Source organism: Pteropus alecto, unplaced genomic scaffold (genome assembly GCF_000325575.1).
Source record: "Pteropus alecto unplaced genomic scaffold, ASM32557v1 scaffold71, whole genome shotgun sequence".
Lineage (NCBI taxonomy): Eukaryota > Metazoa > Chordata > Mammalia > Chiroptera > Pteropodidae > Pteropus > Pteropus alecto.
The window spans coordinates 9,816,732-9,832,722 of record NW_006433024.1 but is presented as its reverse complement, the minus strand read 5'-3'; the positions used below and the strand labels follow the sequence as shown (position 1 = coordinate 9,832,722).

The 15,991-nt window shown below is 32.4% G+C and overlaps 1 protein-coding gene across 1 annotated transcript in view; it reads left to right on the top strand.

Moving 5' to 3' along the window:
* Window positions 1-4,793: 4,793 nt before the first annotated feature.
* CCDC73 (coiled-coil domain containing 73) overlaps window positions 4,794-15,991 on the top strand; it is a 66,999-nt gene continuing 55,801 nt past the window's right edge. The window contains exon 1 of the mRNA XM_006908007.3: window positions 4,794-4,931. Within this exon, the coding sequence (XP_006908069.1) occupies window positions 4,794-4,931 (138 nt within the window). The remainder of the gene's footprint in view (window positions 4,932-15,991) is intronic.

Genomic DNA, 15,991 nt, shown 5'->3' with positions numbered 1-15,991 from the left:
ACACTTGTTTGTTGATTTATTGCTGATAACTATTCTGACAGGTGTAAATGTAGTATTTTTAAAAGTCTCAATAGTATAGAAAATGAAATCAGACATAGTTGTAGATTTTTCCTAGTCACAGTTATTTATTAATTTAACTGATCGTGGTTGTTAATCCATTTAAAAATATGTTTCAAGCTTCAACAGTGCCGATCTTTTAAAAAATGAGCCTTTTTTTGGTGTGGGGGGTGTTCATTGGAGATTTAAATAAAATATGTCATAACATTGAAAGAAATTAAGTTTAAAATATTTGGGAGAGAAGAAAAAGTACAAATTTTGATTTGTTAAATCTGAAGTGAAAAAATGCAAGTAAGTACTTATGAGATGACTGAAGACACATTGTTCACACTGTAGTCACTAGATTAAACTTTGGAGCTGAAAGTAAATTTAGAGATACAGTTAGAAAGTAGATCCAGAAAGGTCAAGCAGTTTGTCTGTAATCATATGACTACCTATAAGCAGATGTGTTAATATCGACCGATTCCCAATCTGTTGCTCTGTGAATGATTATTTATGTGTCTCTAGTGGGGTCACTCACTAAATACCTTCAAGGATTAGGGAAGTGAAGTAAATTTATTTAATATTCAACAGATATTTATTTAATCACTGATATTACTTTAGTATATCAGGCCCTGTCCCAGGTGCTGAAGACACATCATGGTCAGGACAGATGAGACTGCTCTCACAAAGGTTATTTTTTAAAAGAGGAGAAATAATAAGGTTAATGGATAATTAACTAAATTTGAGTGATGGTAAGTTCGGTGAAGAAAATAAATCAGAGTGATGTGCTGAACAGTGATAGGGTGGTGGTGCATACTGAAGAGTTGACACTTGACCTTCGTGAGACCTGAAAACATGAAGGAAATTCTGCATAAATGTGGAGATAGAGCATTATATCTGGCACATAATAGGCACTGAATAAATCTTATTTGGGTTCAAAAATATACCAAATTTATTCATACATACTTGCTGTTTGTGACTTCTGGTTAAACATGATGGATTTACTACATATATTGATTTTTCTCATTAAAATGTGAAAAAGGGGAATTAACTCAGATAAGAGAGAATGGGAGATTATTCAACAGTGGTTGTCAGTAAGCAAATAAAGGAGTGGCGATGGACTTAAAAGTTTAGAAATATTCTCAGCACTTGGAAACACCAAATACTCTAAAAGACAGGCATAAGGCTCGGGCATAAAAATGGAGATTTGTTGAAAATCTATGTATATTTGAATATTTGAACCTTCCCAGGTCACTTTCTCTACAGGAGTTGGGAAATTTATGCTCTGAAAAAAAAATTGACCATGGCAGTTCTACTCAGGAGCAGAGCAGACAAAAGAATCCAGGGATGAGGCATGACACTGCAAATGAAAATTGAGTAAGATCTACCCACTAAACTGTGGAACCCTTACCTCCTGTCTGTCATGCTGCCAGATAAATCCTCTACACTCTCCTCTAACCACTCCAAGATAGGAGAATGGAGAGTTTTTCTCTGAAGAAAATGAAAGGCCTGAGAGGAAAGATGTCTATTGATCTTGGGGACATGTTCAGAAAACTGAAACAGGATGTTATGAAAAAAACACAATCATGTAACATGAAAGAACTCTTAGATGTTGAAGACATGGAAAATTTCAACAGAATGGAAGATAAAGGGGAGAAGATCAGAAAGTGGAATGAAAGTACAGTAAGGTGGAAATTAGGAGAGAGAAGAAAATTAGATAACCAATATACATGATCCAATGTCTTACTAAAAGGAGTTCCAGAAAGAAAACAGAAGATGAGGAGGATACTATTAAAGAAATAGTGTAAGCAGACTTTCCCACAGCTGAGACCAAAGTATCAATTAAGTATGAAGTTGGAATGACAATTTGCAGACATTTCTGTATTTAAGAAATTCACCTCCCATTTACCCTTTAATAAGAAGTTATTGGGGGCTACTCTTTATCAAAATGAGGGAAAAACAAAAGATGGCATAGCCAGAAAACAGGTTCCAACACAAGAAAAAGTCAGTGGAAAAACTATAAAACAGTGGTGGTGCATCCAGCTAACCAGGCCAGGTTAGAGCAGCAGAATGGAAGGATGTGGGAAAATAATGACTAAAATCATTTGGTGTGTTTGAAAATTTAGAAAAATTGTATGTGACTGACAGTTTTTGGAGCATTTGGAAGAAGTGGCATGTACAAAGCAAAACAAGAAATGGAAAAAAAACCCTCTTCTGTATGTGCCCCCTTCTCCCATTTTGATCTGTTAAAATCTTAACCACCCTTCAAGGCTCTACTAAAATACCTTTTCCTTCAAGAAGACATTTTGATGTCACTTATTAGAATGGCCCTTTCCTTTTGCTGAGCAACCGTAATATGTAATTATTTTAAAATGTATTTGGAATCATTGTAGGTAATTCCCCAACATTATCTTTACCACAGAAAATTAAACTAAACCAGTTATGACAATGCCATTACTCTCACCACTGATTGATTTATAAATAGGCAAGCAGCTCAATCGTGGCCAAAGAGATCTGAAAGGAAATATATTCTGATGGGAGGCTTCTGAGAAAGTTTTCCTTGCTCCTAAGAGTCACAGGAGGAAATGAGCTCTTGCTTGTGTTGGATATTGTTTTGTCTTAACCTGGAATTGTGAAGCCATCTTTGACCACAAGCGGAATCAGCTTCAGGGAGTGAGGATGGCAGATTAGTGATAAGAATCTTGATCCTTGACATCATTGTTCAGGCACCAGTTATATCATACCAGGAGTCTGTCCAACCTCTGCACTTCCATAATGTAAAATAATAAATGCCCTTCTTGTTTAAGCTAGTTTCAGTCAGATTTTATATGATCTGCTGCCAAAAGAATTCTAATTCCATATACTTCTGTATGCATATCTATTATACCTGCTTATATCTATATATGTTTACCAGTAGTTATTAGGTATTCAAGACAACTCTTACATTAGATAACCTCAAAGGGCAAGATCATGACCTATTTGAAATTTTTTTTTTTGCTTTGTTTGGCTAACTTTTTATTTTAACCAAAATAATATTTGCGTTTTGGTTAAAAGATAATCAGGGCTGATAAGCACACATTGAAAAACAGCAATCACCTGGCCTACCTATATTTCCCCATTCCCACATCCCAGAGTCAGCTATGTTCAATTACTTTGGCTATTTCTTCTGATATTTACCTTTATATATCTAAATACAGTTAACATTTGAACAATGCAAGGGTTAGGGTGCTGACCCCTATGCAGTCAAAAATTTGCATGTAACTTTTGACTCCCCCAAAACTTAACTACAGTTATTCTTTGGTATCTGCAGGGGATTCGTTCCAGGACCCCCTAAAGATACCAAAATTTGCTTACGTTCAAGTCCCCTATATAAAATAATATAGATCATGTATGCAGTTGGCCCTCCTCATCCAAGATCTCCCAACTGAGGGTTGAAAATAGTATGGGTATTTACTGAAAAAAATGAGTATAAGTAGACCTGCGCAGTTCAAACTCGTGTTTTTCAAGGGTCAACTGTCACGTAATTCTTTTTCTTGATGTATACATTTTTACTGTATTTTTATATCCTGTTATAGTAATTTAGTTCACTTACATCACTCACAATCACCACCATGTTCCCTCCTTCCTCAATCTTTCCAGTATACTTGTAGCACAAGTTTTGGTTGACTCAATGGTCAGTTTACATCAGTGGTTCTCAAAAGTGTTAGAAGATCCTTTCCGGGGGTCTGCGAGGTTAAAAATACTTTCGTAGTAATATAATGATGTTATTTGCCTTCTTCATTTTCATTTCTCACTAGAGTACAGAGTTTTCCATAAAGTACACGATATGATATTGCATCACACTGAATGCAGAAGCAGGTGTGAGAATCCAGTTTTCTCCTTTTAAGCCAGATATAAAGGAAATTTACAAATAGAAAACTGCGATTTTTATTGCTAAATTTTTTTTGTTTGGGAAAATATTTTCATAAAAATGTTATTTAATGTTAAGATTTCATGGATTTGTTATTTTTTGAATTAATAAGTATTTTTACATTTTTTCCGTTTTAATTTTATAAGCTCTGGTTTGTACCAATGTCAGATATGCAGTTTTTATATTGTACTATTTTTGTACAAGATGTTAAGATTGGGAGAGGCTAAGTGAATGGTGGGTAGGAATCCTACTCACCATTTACAACTACTTGTGAATGGATAATTATTAAAATGAAAATTTGAAAAGCAGCTTAACTCATACATTTTCTGAGTTGAGAAAGGTATTTAAATGCCTTGATTTTTAATAAAAGGCAGTTACCCCAGTCTTCCTCTTCTAACTTTGTTGGGTTTAAAGATTGCATTGCTATTAGTATTCACATCATCCTTATAAAGTACTTTATGTCAAGGCAAAGTTTAGGAAGCACAATGTTTATATCAGCCTTGGTATGAAACAATTATTAGTGCAGGGCCAAGACTTGCCTGAAATATTAGGAACCCAGCCTTTAGGAGACAGGTATTAGGGGTAGAAAATTTAGTTCTTGAGGGTACTAAGGTAACAGAAAAAGCCTCAGCCACAGAGAAACAGCATAGGTCACTATTGCTAAGTGTTTTGTATTATCAAAATCAGAATAGGAACAATGACAAAATTGTTACTCAGTCTTAAACCTAGAATATTATGGGATACAGGTTATATTTTTATGGCAACCATGCTTTTATTTGAAAAATGATAAATGATTTTTTTTTACAGTTAAAACCTTTTTATGTTACAGGCAATAAATGTTAATATGGAGAACGATTTTAGGACTGAGTCATCATCATCCACCTTTGCTCTTCAAAGTTCTTCAGAGACATTGTTTTCTATTCAGCTGTTAGATTTCAAAACAAGTTTACTAGAAGCATTAGAAGAATTACGTATGAGAAGGGTAAGTGCCTTTTTCAGATACTTTTTTAATCAGAGAACTTCATTTGTCCAGTTTTTTGGTTTAAGAAAAAAAAGGCCTTGCAAAATAAACTTTATTTAGAAAGAAGAAATACAGTCCAAATAATGAAGCAAAAGAGAAAAGGTTAGATTTAGTTGACATCAGAGAATGAGAAAGAATTTATAAGCTAAAGCAAAAACACAAGAGACAATTTCAGATTGTTAAATACTTGATAAATCAGCTAACATTTATTGTAAATAAATATGAGAGAAAAGAGACTTGAAACATTTTTATTATATGAACCTTGTTTTAGGACTTAAAAATATTGAAATTTATCATAATAAGAAAATTTAATTACTGCAGTGTTCCTGTATAAAGCTACTTATTATCAAAATAAGTCTTTAATAAGAAATCCTGCTAAAAAAAGGATCTCTTGGATAAGCATTAAAAAGAACTATTTTTATAAAATTAGCTTAAAATGGTATTTTTTTCTAAGTAAAGCAACTTTAGGTAGCTATTTAAGACTTTATATTCTGTTTTATTATGTTTCAAACATATTTTGGTCTGCTTTATTTTCAGTTTGAAAAATACGCTTCCTTTAAAAATCATTTTAAAAATTTCAGAGTAGCAACAGCAAAAGTGTTTTTAGTAACCAAATGCAATATATACTACTTTTAGCAACATTCCTCACTGAAAGGAGAACTTTATTCTAAAAAAGGGGCAAGTTTTTCTTTTATTGAAAAAAAAAATAGTTACTGATTTTCACACCATAATGGCAACACTTTATCATTCTTGTTGGATTTTAATTTTTCCCCATATTTTATTAAGAAAAATTCCAAAAATACATAATAGTTAAAAAGAATTTCAGAATGAACTCTCACATACCCACTAAGGTAGGGAGAGTAATGGCATCCCAATGATGTTTACATCCTGATCCTCAGAACCTGTGAATAGGTTATCTTACATCAAAAAGGGGATTTGCAGATGTGATAAAGTTACAAGTTTTGAAATGGAGGGATTATGCTGGATTGATTATTCAGGTGGGCTCAGTGTATTCACAGCAGTTCTTATAAGAGGAAGGAAGGATTATCAGAATTAGAGAAAAAGATATGATGACAAAATTAGGGGGCATGGTCAGAGAGAGAGTTGAATACATTATGCTGCTGGCTCTGATCATGGAGGAAAGAAGCCAGAGTCAAAAAATGCAAGAAGCTGGAAGAGGTAAGGAATTCTCCCTTAGAGACTTTAGAAGGTATGTGGCCCAGCCAACGCCTTGATCTTAGCCCAGTAAAGAACATTTCAGATTTTTGACCTCCAGAACTTGAGTTGTGTAAAGGCAATAAATTTGTTGTAATTCGTTATAGCAACATTGGAACTCCAATACACCCACCATCCAGATTCTGTGCTTCATCTCATATCTATCCTTGGTCTTTTTTTTTTTTGATGAATTTCCATGTAAGATTGAAATTAGCATACTTCAGTATGCATATCATTAACTAGAGTTCAATATTTCTTTGTGTATTTTTTAATGTAAAATACAATGAGATGGTATAGTTCTGAAATGCACTATTTCATGAGCTTTAACGAATGCATACAGCTGTGTAATCCAAACCCTTGTCAAGATAGAGAACGTTACTCTTATCCCCAGAAAAATTTCCTCATGCTTCTTCTCACTTATTCTTCATCCTTATCCATCCAGAGGCAATTTTTTTCACCATGTATTAGTTTATCTCTGTTCCAGAAATGCATATAAATGGAATCATAGTATTTTTCTTTTGCGTGTTTTCCTTTACTTAACATAGTATTTTTGAGATTCATTTATGTTGTATATATCAGTAGTTTGTTCCTTTTTTCTGTAGTTGAGTAGTATTCTATTGTATAAATGTAACAGTTTGTTCTTTTCATTAACCTATTGATAGACACCTAAGTGATTTCTAGTTGGTTATTATGAATAAACCTACTGTGAACATTTTTTACAAAATGCTGTGCAGGCATGTATGACACAGCTAAGTAAGAACAGATCTTATTTGAGAACTATTTATGAGATATCAATTGCCTCACTTGCGCTCCCTGATCTCCTGAATCTTCAATGAAATTTTTAATATCTCTCCTTAGTAATTTTGAAGAGATATTTTTATTTAGCATTTAAAAAAGAAAGCAAAAAAGATTAAGATCCAATCAAAATGAATGATTATATTTAATTTATAGAGCTAAAAAACATAGGGCTAAAATACTGAAACACAATTATTGATAAACCTGGATGGGATTGATTCTTAGGTCCTGATATTGTTCAGGAGGTAAAGATATTGACCAACTAAAGACTTTGTTTAGTTACATGGGCATATTAAAATTTCCAGGGTAGTCAGTAAATGAATAGAAAAAGGGGTTGCATCTTCCCAAATAGTAGAGAGAAAAATATGCAATTATAATAAATTATCTTGGATTTGATGTTGCAAATAGCCTTAAAAAAATAGTAATTTTAGGTCTTAGCTGTCTTCTAAGATTTATCCTGGTAAAAAATGTTGAAGCCATCTTCTGTGTGTTCCAGAGACTGGCCAGAATAGTCTGTATTTCCTTAATTAGTTTTGATACAGAAAGGTTTGTTAATGCTAAACTTAAAGCTTTCTTTCTTAAATTTTTTTTTTTTTTTGCTAGAAAATGTCTTTATTTTGCCATGGATTATAGATTGACATTTATGTTAAGTCAGTATTTGAAAGATATTTTATTGAATTCTTTTGTTGCTATTGAGAAGTTTGTTATTAATCTAATTATTCTTCTGCATATAATCTATTATTTCTATTTGTTCTTAAGATCTTCTCTTTATTTTAATGGTCTCCGGTCTTAATGAGTCAAGGTATGAATTTATTTTTGTTTCTTGGGACTCATTTTGGTTCCTGAATCTTAGGAAAATTTTCAGCTGTAATCTTTTTGAGCATTGCCTCACTTTTATTTCCTCTGTTATCTTCTTCTGGATTAGGTAGCATGTGGGATCATATCATTCTTTTATGACTTTTAACTCTCTTTTATATTTTCCATCTATTAGCCTCTCTTTATTGCATTCTGTATAATTCATTTGTTGTTTTCTAATTGTCTCTTCAGATGTTTTTACCTGCTATCTAAGCTTGCATAGTTTTTAATTTCTATGATTACATTTTTCATTTCTAGAAGTTTCTTCAAAGGATCTGCTATGGTCTGAATGTTTCTGTGCCCCCCAAATACATATGTTGAAACCTAATGTCCAGTATGATGGTATTAGGAAATAGGGCTTTTGGAGGTAATTAAATCATGAGGGATTAGTGCCTTTATGAAAGAGGCCCAGTTGAGCTCTTTAACCCTTTCTGCCATTGGACATTATCTTCTGGGAAGCAGTTCTCACCAGACACAGAGCCTGACCACATAAACATCCTAATCTCAGACTTTCAGAACTGTGAGAAATAAATTTCTGCTGCTTATAAGTTACCCAGCCTTAACTTAGAAGCCCAACAGACTAAGACAAGATCCAAAACTTAATGCAATGCCAGTAAAAACCCCGTGGGATGTTTTTTAAAATTTGGCAGAATGATTCTAAAGTTATATCTATAAGAAAAATGTATGAATATATACATATATCAAATCATGTTGTACACCTTAAACTAATGTTACATGTCAATTATATCTTAGTAAAGCTGGAAAAAGAAAAAAATATGTGAGCATATAGACAAGAAAATTTTCAAAAGTTAGTGAATTGTTGCTTGCTCTATCACATATTAAAAGATGCTCTAATGCTTTAATAATTAAAAATCTGATATTGTTGCAGGAATAAATACATCAGTAAAAAATATTCCAGTGGAGGAAAGAAAAGAAGTCAATAAATGGCATTTGGGCAATTCATATATCATACACCAAAATAAAATTTAGGAGAAAAAACTAAATGCAAAGAAAAAGATATACAAATACTAGTAAGTATTAGAGATAATTTTAAAGTTTTGGGAATAGAGGCTATCTTTCCTAAAGGAAAAGATGGCTAGATATGATGATATACAAATTATTAGTTTCTATGGAATTAAAACCACCAAAAATAAAGTTAAAAAATGTTAGAGACAACTTAATAGAAAAATGAAAAGAAAGAATAATCATAAAATATGTAAAAATATTGCTTAACTCTACTACTACTAAAATAAATGCAAAGTACTGGAAATAATTAAAAACGATGAATAACTCCCAGTGTTGGCAGTATTTTTCAGAAATGAATACTATTCTTTCTTTGTTGATATAAATTATTAGTACAGAAGATAAATAAAAATTGAGTTTTGTCTGTCCAAATTGAAACTGTAGAATTTCCTGATCATTAAATACGAACAGTTTACATTTTTGTCTAGGATAACTTCTAGCCATGAAATTCAGAATAGAGTACTTAACGATAAAAGGCTACATGGGGAGAAAGACTGGAATGAGAGAACATCATGGTAATTCCAGCCCCAGCCAAAGCACCAAATGAATGCATCTGCATGAATAACCTGATCTATAGTATGTGAAGCAGAACAGATGCCCAGCTGAGCCCAAAGTACAGAATTGTGAGTCCTAATAAATTATTTTAAATTAGTAAGTTTTGGAATGGTCTGCTATGCAGAATTAGGTGACTGAATCAGATATGTGGAATGTTATGTAGCTCTTGAAAAGAATAAGGTAGGCACATATATACTAACATGGGAGAGATGTACATGGTGCATGGTAGTGTGGGACCATAAAAATGACTCTGCAAGTTGAAAACATGCAAAGCAATCTTAATAATGAATGGTAGAAGTTACGATTGTTCTTTGACTTAAAAATATTTGAGAAAACATCACATTTTCCCTTATGTTATAAATGTAAAGGAGAATGAAAAAATATTAATTTAGTACACTGTAATTTAAAACATTAGGTGCATTGAGATTAAAGTGTGTTATTTCCTTATAAAAATTAATCAAAATAGTTTGACAGTGCTTGCTTTATTTTTGGTGCGTAACTTGCAATATGGAGTAACATCATTTCTCTGCCTTTGCAAATTACATTACTTTTGTTCAAGTCTGTATCAGCTTCCTACATTTTATCCTTTGCATTTTCAGTGTTATCAGATATCTTTGAGAGCTCCTTTAATGTGATATTTTTGCTGGCATCACTTCCACTGGGACATATTCATCCTTTTTCTCACAATCATTTTCCTCATTTATGTTGATACGTTTACCTTCTCTGTTTTTCTCTGGCAACATTTCTGGGGTTTCTCAAATGGCGGCATTGTTAACATTCCTGTGGTCAGCATTTTCTTCTGTACTTTCATTAATTTCACTTTCTGTGTTATCCTCCTCCCCTCCTTTGTTTATTTATCTTCACTTTCATCTTTTTTGTCCAATTCCTTCTTTTGGTTATATGTTTTTGTAATATGTTATATAAATTTATCACTGGGAGACAAGAAGGGAACACACCTTACACACTTTACTATCTTTGCATTGACCGAATAACAGATACACAGTGACCAATCATTGAGAGACTGTGAAAGAAGTGACTTGATTGATCACTGCTCATGATGATGTACATGTTATTTCTGTATTGATTTGTGGATCGAAAGATTAGCAGTCAAGTTTCTGCAATTACTTTCAATAATGTACCTTGGTAATTGAAATTTGAACCATGCTGTGGAAGTGGTGGTGTTTTAACCAAATCAAGGTAACTGAAAGTTGTGTGTTTTGTACCATGAGGACTGCCTATATATTGTTAACGAAAAAAATACAAGTTGTTAAAAAAATCAAAATAAACAATAGCCACAGAAAACAGTTCTGGAGGGATATATATATATCAAATCATGAGCCATGGTTACGTAGGAAGAGTTCTTTGTAGTGTTCTTGGCATCTTTTCTGTAGGTTTATATTTGACATTTTATAATAAAAATTAATAAAGTATTAGGCTGCCGAGAAATACTGTATGATAAATACCAATATAAAAACCAGTCAATAAAAATAAAACTGATTTGGAAAAGGACATTTTAAATAGAAAAGGACATTTAATATAATGATCAATACATCGAAGAAATTAAATAGAAAACTGAGAAAATAGAAGAAGAAATGCAGAATTTTACCAGAGTTGAAATTATAAAAAAAGAATCAAATGGAAATTATGGAAGTGAAATATACAGTATCCAAAATTAAGAACTTAATAGAGTTAATAGCTGCACAGACACAACAGAAGACAGGATTAGAGAACTGGATGACAGAAAATATCCAAACAATGAAACACCACATACAGATTCAGGAAGCTCTGTGAATCTCAAGTAGGATGACTACAAAGAAAACCACACCCAGATACATCGTAGAAGGACTACTGAAAAACCAAATGGAAAATCTTAAAAGTAGCCTGAGTTGGAAAATATCCATTATTTTCAAAGGATTAATAATATGATTGATAGTGGACTTCGCAGTAATAATTATTCAGCACAGAAGACAATGGAATGACACTTTGAAGTGCTAAAAGAATAACTTAGAATAACCTAAGAATAACCTAGAATCTATTTCCTCAAAATATCCTCAAAAATGAAGGTACGAATCTTAAATGATTTTTTTTTTCAAGTGTAAGAAGCCAGTTCCAAGAGTCTATGTATTATACAATGCAATTTTATGACATCCTAGAAGAGACAAAACTATAGGGATGGAAAACAAGTCAGTGATTGCTAGGTGTTCAAGGATGGGATTGACTATAAATGGAATGCATAAGAGAATTTTTGGGAGTGATGAACCATTCTGTATGTTATAGTGGTGGTAGAAACAGTACTCCATGCTTCTCTGCAAACTTTATAAAGTTCAATCAGGATGTGGGAAGAATTCCAGGATGGAATGCAGACTGTGAAAATATATGTATCTGTTTTACCAATGGATGACATCACCTCAGTGAAAGGAATGGGAAGGAAAAGAGGTTGACTTAAGTAACTTTGGAAAACAGTTTTTGATACTGTAAGGTTGAAGAGGAAAAGGTACACAAACTATTTCTGATCGGTAAATTTTCTCACGGAGTAAGACAAACTATTTTACAGGTATGGTAGGGTTAAACAAATAACCAAATTGTAGACAATGACAGCTAGGTAAAAATTGTTTTTCTCTGTTGAAGAAGATATCAGATTAGAGGGGAAGGCTAGAATGAGCTATGTGGAGCTGGATTAGAACTGCAGATATTAGCATGAACTCATGATATAATTACAACAAGAAAGATACAGAAATATAGACATGTGTATATACATGGATTAGTATACGTACATATATTTTCTAGCTCCGCTGAAAGGGCCTAGAAGTAGTGACACTCCAATAGCAGCAATCATGTATAGTGCCCAGATCTTGGTTCTAAGTATCATTATCTAAATATCCTCAGAGAAATGGCTTGTTCTAAGACGTCTTGTAGTGCTGGAAAAGAAGGAAGTGCTTAAAACAACATTTCGAAAGGATATAGATGCCAACCTGAAATAGCTCCCCATAACAATACTGGAACAATTCAAGTAACAAAATAATGATGTTATCAGATAATAACCCAGAAAATAAATATCTGTTATTCCCTACTGATATAAATAAATGAATAAATAAGTAAATGGGAGAGATGGAACAAATCTTCTTTACAGAAGATTCAAATTAATAAATGGAGGAAGAAGGGACATAAAGAAATCACCCTTGGAATATCACAGTAATAATTGCTGTGGGCAAGATCTACTGAATGCTAAAATTAGAGGATGAAACTGAGAAACAGTTGTTGCATTGTCACACAGTATCTTACCCAGATTTCGTAAGTTATGGTGGTGGTTTTATACATGTTCACAAATTGTTTAATACCCTCCCTTCTACAAAGTCGAGCTTAATTTTGCTTGCCTTAATTGTGGACTAAGTTCTAATGACTAGAAGATACAAAGGAAAAAAGTCGTGTATTGTGGAGAAACCTGGCAGATACCACTTTAAGTGATTAAGGTTAACATCACCAGAAAAAATTCATGTGTTTTCAGTAATTCATGTGAATAGCAATTACTCATGATGTGGTGAGAAGGGAACTATACCTCTTTGGTATTCTTCCCCCAAATCTAGTCTAATCATGAGACAATATCAGACAAACCACTTTATTACTCCACTAAACTATATTTCACTAGCTGTGTTGTAATTAACAATGAGGGGCGGAGAGATTACCCACTTTTTTCCTTGTGGATCTAAATTGGTAATGATAATATTTGAAAAAAAATACAACGTTTTAAATTAATAATGATCTACAGATAAACAGTCCGAATCAACAAAAGTTTATATTAAATCCATAATGGGTGCTTTTTAGAAGTTAGACACCATTTCTGGTAAATTCCTTTATCAGATGTATCTACAGAATAACCGATGAGTAGGAATGCACAATAGCAGAGAGGCCACAAATTCATCTTCCTTCAGCATTCAGGTTGTGGCATGTAATGTGAATAGGGTAGGAGTTGTATTGAACTAGAGAGCCCAGGTGTTCAGTTCAACCTATCTGCCATTCAACTCCAGAAAATTGTTGCCATGTAGGAAAATGGGCCTTGAACTATCAGCTCTTCCAATTTTTGAAGAGAAACTAGAAATTTAGACTTTAATGTGAAACCTGTTAAATTCTAAACATTGGAAGTGGGTTGAAAGTTTTTAAACAAAATATATTTCTAAGCCAGATCATCTTATACATTGGGAATGAAAGACTTCTACCACAGAACTTTCAAACTTATAAAATATGCATTCATTTGATAATCTTTGGGAAACTACTATTCAGTCTTGCCCTAAGAGAGTCTAAAATTTAATAGTTACAACATAACATACAAATGAATTACTATACTCTCACACAGTATATATTATGTATCATAATAGAATATGAAGAAATATAATGGGAGTTCAGACAAAGGACACTTTAAATTTATTAAATATCTAAACAGAAGTAAATCCTGGAATTTTAAATTAGTAATAAATAGAAGCCTATGGAAATTGAGTATTATAAAATATCAATGATTTGCTAAGGAAGTTGTAAAGGAAAATAGGTAATTAATAGTATAACATTGTAAGTAAAGCGGTGTTTCAGTGCCCCATAAAATTAGCTATGCTATGAGTAGGCTCATACCCCTTTTTAATTATAATGATTTGTAGAATATATATCTTTATATTACATAGAAAACTGATAAAATGGCTGTTATCCACATTGCTGAAAGGTAACATTATAATATGCTTCTATGATAAGATTTTAATTTAACTTTACGCTTTCTATTAAAAATTATTTATTTGGGGGGAGAAGTTTTCATTTTTATCTTCCATTTATTCTTCAAGTGGATTTCAAAAGTTATTAATAAAAATTCTTATTGAATTGTCAGTGAAAAATAGTATATTAAATTTGTAAGAAAATCCCATCTGTAACTTCAATAAAGTATCCAAGAATATAGAACCTTAAAAATGTTTATTTTTTATTAGCTGCCTTAGGACTACAAGGATTTAAGTGTTTTTACAAAAAACAATAAAAGAGTAATTTGATGGTTTATTTACTCTTTATAACCTTTAGAAAGTGTCATGGTTTTTTTAAAGTGCTTGCTTCAGGCTGTAGTTTTACAAGATGGGCTGTGTATTGGTCAGGCCTCTTCAATTCTTGACCCTGAAAAGATTTAGGGACATAGTATGTACAGCAGGCACATGATCAAGTAGCCAAAACTGTAACTGGGTACTTATAGTCTCCTTTTCAAACTCATAATCCACCTCTTACAAAATTGCCCAGTTTATTTTCTCATGTTGTCTAATAAAGTACTAATCACTCTTTCAGATAGTTTCTTGGTTTGATTAGCTACAAAATATTCTAGATAAATATGTAATGTATATGGTATAGCCTAAAAGTTCATATTTTTAAATATCTCTTTCTTGATTAGTATTTAAACTGTTTTTATATCACTCAACTTAATCTATTACAATGATCTCTGAAATAAAAAAATTAATATTAGAACATTCATAGTAATTCTTAAAATTCTATTTTTTTCATTTAACACATATTTCTTGTTCTTTTAAGTGTTCTACCAAATAATCAGAATATACTTGTATATTTAAAATAGGTAATATGATTTTGAGTGGTTTTCTAACTTTTGTGGGATATGAAGACTAAATTCTGGAGTTTTTGAAGAAAAGGAGTATATCATAACAATCTATACTATCCTATAGATCCAATCTTTTAAAGGTAATATAGTGATGTGTTTAAGAGATTATGGAGACAGATCATCTAGGTTCAAATACTAGCTCTGCTGTTTACCTAGTATGTGACTTCAGGCTAGTTGCTTATCCTTTTGCTATGCCAGTTTCCTCATCTATAAAATGTTGGCAATAAGAGTACTTACCTCATAAAAATTATACCTAAGATGAATCAGTACATTAAAAATGCTTAGAACAATACTTAAATCATAGTATGATCTCAGAACCCACTATAGCCACTAAAAGAGAAGTGTATAACCAGGTGCACATAAAGCAGTATCTTGTACATTTTCAATTCAACTGCTTTGGGAAAACATGCATGTTATATTTACCTCCCCTCCAAATGTGTATACAGTTATTTCCTTTTTCAATATGTTTGACTATAGAGATATGTATTACTGTTTGTATCCATTCCTTCCCTTATTCCATGTTGGAAGAACTCAGATTGTGTCTTAGGGTCTACCTCTCACCAATGTGAGTCAGGTAAATCCTGACTGGTCTTAACCACTCACAAAGGTCCTGTGCACTCCCCTTTCCAATGACTGATTTAGGAGTGGGCATGTAACCTAGTTATGGCCAATGAAATATTAGAAGATGTGTGTTGGGAAGCTTCTGGGAAAAGTTTTATCATTTTATTAAGAGATTATACTTTTTCCACTGCAGGATAATGTCATTTTTTTGTCCTTAATGCTTGCAATGAAAGTAACCAAGAGTTGAAGAGCCTAAGGAAAATAAATCACTTGGATAATGGCAAAATATAAAGATGGGCAGAATCATAGTTCTTGATGATATTGTTCAGTAATTGTCATGTGAGATAAGTCTCATATGCCATTGTGAGTTGGGGTTTGTTGTTGC